Genomic DNA, 5720 nt, shown 5'->3' with positions numbered 1-5720 from the left:
TTCACAGTGGACCAGACTCTAACCAAGATGTAGGTCACAGATAGAAAGCTTTCTTATCAAACATTATAGTCAACAGTCAGGAGTGGCTTTGCCTCTGATTCTGTCAGTCCTGGATCATCAGTGGCTTCTTCAGAAAGCAGTTGTGAAAGCTTTCCATTGTATGCTGAAGACTAGAGCAGTGGGTTTTTGAATGGTGCTTAAATGCAGATTTATCAGTCAAAGAGCTTCACAAAGCTCTGGCCAAACATTCTGTTTCTAACTCTTTCAAAAGGAGCTCGTTTTTAGAAAGCATCACCTAAAGCAGCCAGTGACTGACCCAGAGACAATGTTCAAGACTGGAGGAGCTCATCAGCACAGAGGCACTTGAGAAATTAGGAATACTACATCAGATTAAGGCACCACAAACAACAGTTACAATGCATCTTTGGAACAACACATAATACATTTTATTTTCTAATCTCTGTCTGGGGCTGCATGACCTCCTTTTCAATTAATTGCAATTATATATATATATATATATATATATAATTTGCTAGATATGATTAAATAACTGAAGAGTGTTAGAATGTCATATACTTTAATGAATCACCATACATATGACTGACCCAGAGACAATGTTCAAGACTGGAGGAGCTCATCAGCACAGAGGCACTTGAGAAATTAGGAATACTACATCAGATTAAGGCACCACAAACAACAGTTACAATGCATCTTTGGAACAACACATAATACATTTTATTTTCTAATCTCTGTCTGGGGCTGCATGACCTCCTTTTCAATTAATTGCAATTATATATATATATATATATATATATAATTTGCTAGATATGATTAAATAACTGAAGAGTGTTAGAATGTCATATACTTTAATGAATCACCATACATAATAACCTAATCTATCTATCTATCTATCTATCTATCACAAGATTGGTAGATGAGGAAAAAAGAAAAAAACTTAAACCACTGAGATAAACGGGTTTTACATTTCTTTACAAATTAACATTTAATTACATTTTATCGTTTTTATTTTACTATTAATAATATACTATGGAATTAGAGAACTGTTAAACAATGGATGGTTGAAAATAAATGTCAAATGTCAAAAACAAATTCATATTTCAAGTATACACTGGTCTGTTAAATGAAAAAAATCGACTATATGTAAAAGTACATTCAAATGCTTTCATATGATTCAATCACACAGCAGCTTTTAGAAATGACATAAAACACTGGGACAACCTTCAAATCAGCTCTCTATGACTGATAGACTTCACTTCGTCATACTACCAGACACATAAAGCCAGTCTGTACTAATTGCTGTTTAACACTGTATGTTGAGAATCGAGAATGAATGTGATATGAACAGCCTCTGCTTCTCTCATGAATGATATAGTGAATTGTGCTGAAGCTAATACAGCTTCTGTGTTGTGTTGTGATGTAGAGAAGATATTCTCAAAGTCTCTGTTATAGAGTACAATAAAATGCATTGCTAAATGCTAATCTAATCTCTGTAATGTTACTTCAATATTTTGGAAGGTTAATTAACGAGTTCCTGAGAACAGCACCTGAAATTAGCAGAGGTAATCAAGAAGACTGGTGAAAAACACACACACTCTCTCACACATGTAATGAATGGTTGTGGAATGTCACACGTTCGGTTGCTTTAATGTGGCTAGTGAACTCTTTGACAGAGCAATTCCCACATTAACAATTAGTAGCTACTCATTATGCCATAATAATCACTTGGTTGATTTTTAACAATGACTGAGCAATTGTGTATCAAATCTCATCTAACTCGGCCACATACCCAGGCAGCGTTATGACCGTGATTAGGTGATTAAACGCCACAATCACAAGGTCAGCTCAGAGAACAGGTTGTGAAAGTGGGAGGAGCCCCTTCTTGTAGGCGACCACTCCCGCTGCTGTGGCCAGAGCCAGGAAGGAGGACACGCCCATGAATTTAAAGAGTCCCCCAACCGATGGCAAGTTTCTTTCCCAGAATGTGGTGACAAATGGCCGGGCCGGGACATCCTGAGGAAAAGTGTTCAGAGTAGAATTTGTTCAAGATCCAAAACGGAGGGTTTTGATATTTATGGATTTAGTGAAAACATGTTTCTTAAGTGCATTCAAAAGGGCAATTTTTACCAATGATTCAGGCTCTGACTGCCAGATCTGACTCGCATGGAGTTTTCCCATTGCACACAAAATCTGGAAAAGAAAAGCATACAGTATTTTGAGTTTTTCCTTTAAGTAACAGATGGCAATATTTAAAATCAGACATAAACTTCAATTAACATTTACATGTAAGGCATTTAGAGCAAATGACAAAAAGTGCTTTAGTTTTACATCCAAGACCGTTAACAGATGGCAAGCAAGTGCTGTTTGTGTTAGTTTAGAAGAGCTTCTTGTACACACTACTGTACTAATGTCTGGGGTCAGTAAGATTTTTGTTGTCTTTTTGTGGTCTTAATTATTTTTGTAGTATTAATAATTTAATGTAGTCTTTATTTAATACAAATATTAATAAAATTATACATTAAACTGATCAAAAGTGACAGATTAATTTAATAAAAATGACAGTAAAGACATTTATAATGTAAAAAAAAAAAAAGATTTCTATTTCAAATAAATGTTTTTCTTTTTTACTTTCTATTCATCAAATATTCCTGAAAAAATATATCACGGTTTCTACACAAATATCCAAAAGTTTTCAAAATAAAATACCATAAATTATCAATAATATCAAATAAATATATCAAATCAATAAAAATAAAAAAAATAAAATATCAATGTCAAACTGTTTTCTACATGGATAATAACAAGAAATCTTTATTTAGCAGCAAATCAGCATATTAGAATGATTTCTGAAGGATCATGTGACACTGAAGACTGGAGTAATGACGCTGAAAATTCAGCTTTGCCATCACAGGAATAAATAACATTTTAAAATATATTAACATAGAAATCAGTTATTTTAAACTGTAAAAGATATTTCACAATATTACTATTTTACCAAATAAATGCACCTTAGATACTTTTAGTTACTGTCCCCCAAACCTTTGCACAAACAAGAGCTAAATTAGGAAAAGCTAATACAGATACAACAGAACCTTGTGCTAATAAAACAATCTAACACAACTACGCATAAGAATCCAAGTACTGATAGATGTGTTGAAAATAGAAAATGAAGCATGAATATATGCACAAAATGAAGTAGAACTAAATAGATTGCGACACGTTGTTAAATAGATGGATTCATATTGAACATGCTAATAGCGAAAGTCAATGACAGATTTTCAAACTTGACTAGAGCTTTTTGTTTCCTGCATTGCTATATTTCCTGTTGAAACAGGAAGTTTGGGCAGAACAATTTTTTCTAAATATCTTGGATCTTAGTAGCTAAACCCTCTACGCACCTCTCTACTGGCTCTCTCTCCAGCTTGCACGGCCCCCTCCATGTAACCGCTCCACTCTGTGGCCGTTTCAGTTCCTGCGAAGTACAGCCTGCCCACCGGCTCCCTCAGAACCCTGAAACAGAGAGAAACGGTCACTTCTCGTGTCAATTCATGCTCTAGTTTACCATCAGCAGGCTAGCAAAATGTTGAACCATCCGGAGGTGCACTAACCTGCCATACTGTGTCATGATACCAGGGGGGAAGTAGGCAGTGTAGCAGCCACCAGAGTACTCCTCCTCACACCAATTTTTCTCCTCGTAGTGCACAGGCTAAAGAAGACACCACCACAAAAACGAAGCGTGAAAAGTTATTAAAAATGATAAGACTAAAGGATGACAGAGATTTGTGACTGGTCATGGAGACTCACATTTAACGCATCTTCTGTGCCAAGCACACAAGCATAAATCTCACAGATCCTTCTCTTTCTGAAATGATTGACAACATTCTGGTAAGAATATTCATTTCAGCACAAAGTGTGCACAGGTGCAGTGACATTTTACCAATATGAAAACAAAGAAATATCTACCTCTCCTCTTTTGTCAGGCCGGCTAATTTCCTGGATTTTCGTGCCAGGATGAAACTGTAAAGAGAAGGAGCCAGCTTACTTTTCTGTCACCTCAAACATCTCAATAATTTTTTTAGTAGTTTATGTTCATCCTACGATAGAAAGCTCATGGCTTTATTTACCCCATTATAGCAGGCACAGACCCATCAGGCTTAGTGTCATCAAGAGTGAGACCAATAGGTGCTTCATCCTCCTCAATCACCATGCTGCCACAGTATCCTGAAAAACAGCCCGGGTTAGCATACACACTGTATAGCCAGTGTTAGCATTGTTTACATACATAGTTTTTAATAATATTTTGAATTAGCTTTTATTTCTATATCTTCAGTTTTCATTTTATTTTTTTTAGTCGTTTGAATCATTTTATGTGCTTTTGTAACTTTTATCAATGTTTTTAATATTTCAATTTAGCTTTAATTTATTTATTTAGCTTATTTCAGATTTATTTCAAATAACAAAACCAATGTTCATTTTAGTTAACAATAACAACACTGTGTGCAGTCAATGTCACTTCAGTCCCAAGATTCTTTTGAAACTGGCTTTCAAGTGATTTATGTAATGGAAAGTGGACAAGTGGTACAGACCCTTCTTCCTCCAGAAGTTCTCTTTGTAGTACACCATGCATTTAATAACTGAGCCCATGGGGACTCTGTGAATGAGCTGGTTCCTCAGAGGCGGAAGTTCAGGGTTGAAATGGATTTTCAAGTTCAGGCCTGGTGGTATGGCAAGTATAACATATTTGGCCTACAAGAAGAGAGAAAAAGAAAATCCTTTAAAAAAAGACCTATTTTGCTAATTCATCATCATTTCAGATAGTTAAGTGTTAAAAGGACTCTTTCAGTAAGTTATAGGAGGCATGATCAAACCCCAGAAACCATCAGCACTGTGCCCATTAACAACGTATTTAAAGCTGCTGGAAGTGATTTTTTGGGAATGGCACATATTAAAATGTCCCTTCTATCTGATGGATTTCACTAAAATCACATCAGTCTCTGTTACCTTGTATATACTAAAAACAGTTTTTGCTTTAATGGATTTAAAGAGATCAAAACCTCTCTGAAATGTGGAACTCATAATTTCATGGAACAAATTTGCTGAAAACTCAACTTTGCCATCACAAGAATACATTTCATGGTAAAATATTAATAATACACACAGCCTTGGTCTGTCTAAGCGAATTCTTACAAACCCCAAAATTTTGAACAGTAGTGTATATATAAGGACGTATAGTTGAATATAGTGGTTTCAGTGTGCTCTGATTGGCCAGCCTAATGGTGACTGAAAGATTTTGCATTTTATTTTAATACTAATAATATTCCTGCAATGTAGAAATGCTTTGATAAAATCAGATAGGAGATTAAATGTCGATCAAAAATATTTTCAATACACAAATATCAACAAATATGAAGGAAGAAATTTTATTTAACTATTTACACGGTATCTGCAGAATTGTAAAAAATAAATTTAAGGCAATTTATGACCCATTTTAAAAGCTGCACAAGTAAAATGAACACAGTATGAGTGGGGTTGGACAATGTCTATGGTAACATACAGTATTGAGCCATAAAATTACATGATTTACAGTTCAGATACAGGTTTTCACAAAAACAAAAATCTTATACAACAGCATTTCAGCCTTTAGACCATTTTTATGAAAAGGGATAAATCAAGCATATACATTTAAACCGTATAAATATTAC

General features: G+C 34.7%; 1 protein-coding gene across 2 annotated transcripts in view; it reads right to left on the bottom strand.

The window, feature by feature from the left end:
• Window positions 1-616: 616 nt before the first annotated feature.
• Window positions 617-5720, bottom strand: part of mao (monoamine oxidase) — a 41355-nt gene continuing 36251 nt past the window's right edge. For both annotated transcript variants that reach the window (XM_016562841.1, XM_016562840.1), the window contains exons 8-15: window positions 4605-4764; window positions 4143-4239; window positions 3982-4035; window positions 3823-3880; window positions 3627-3724; window positions 3417-3528; window positions 2146-2208; window positions 617-2031 (exon numbers count right to left, since the gene is read on the bottom strand). In XM_016562841.1, coding sequence (XP_016418327.1) covers window positions 1864-2031; window positions 2146-2208; window positions 3417-3528; window positions 3627-3724; window positions 3823-3880; window positions 3982-4035; window positions 4143-4239; window positions 4605-4764 — 810 coding nt within the window. In that variant the 3' untranslated portion in view covers window positions 617-1863. The remainder of the gene's footprint in view (window positions 2032-2145; window positions 2209-3416; window positions 3529-3626; window positions 3725-3822; window positions 3881-3981; window positions 4036-4142; window positions 4240-4604; window positions 4765-5720) is intronic.

The sequence above is a fragment of the Sinocyclocheilus rhinocerous genome, unplaced genomic scaffold (assembly GCF_001515625.1).
Source record: "Sinocyclocheilus rhinocerous isolate Xijiao unplaced genomic scaffold, SAMN03320098_v1.1 scaffold289, whole genome shotgun sequence".
NCBI lineage: Eukaryota > Metazoa > Chordata > Actinopteri > Cypriniformes > Cyprinidae > Sinocyclocheilus > Sinocyclocheilus rhinocerous.
This window is presented reverse-complemented; position numbering and strand designations above follow the sequence as displayed.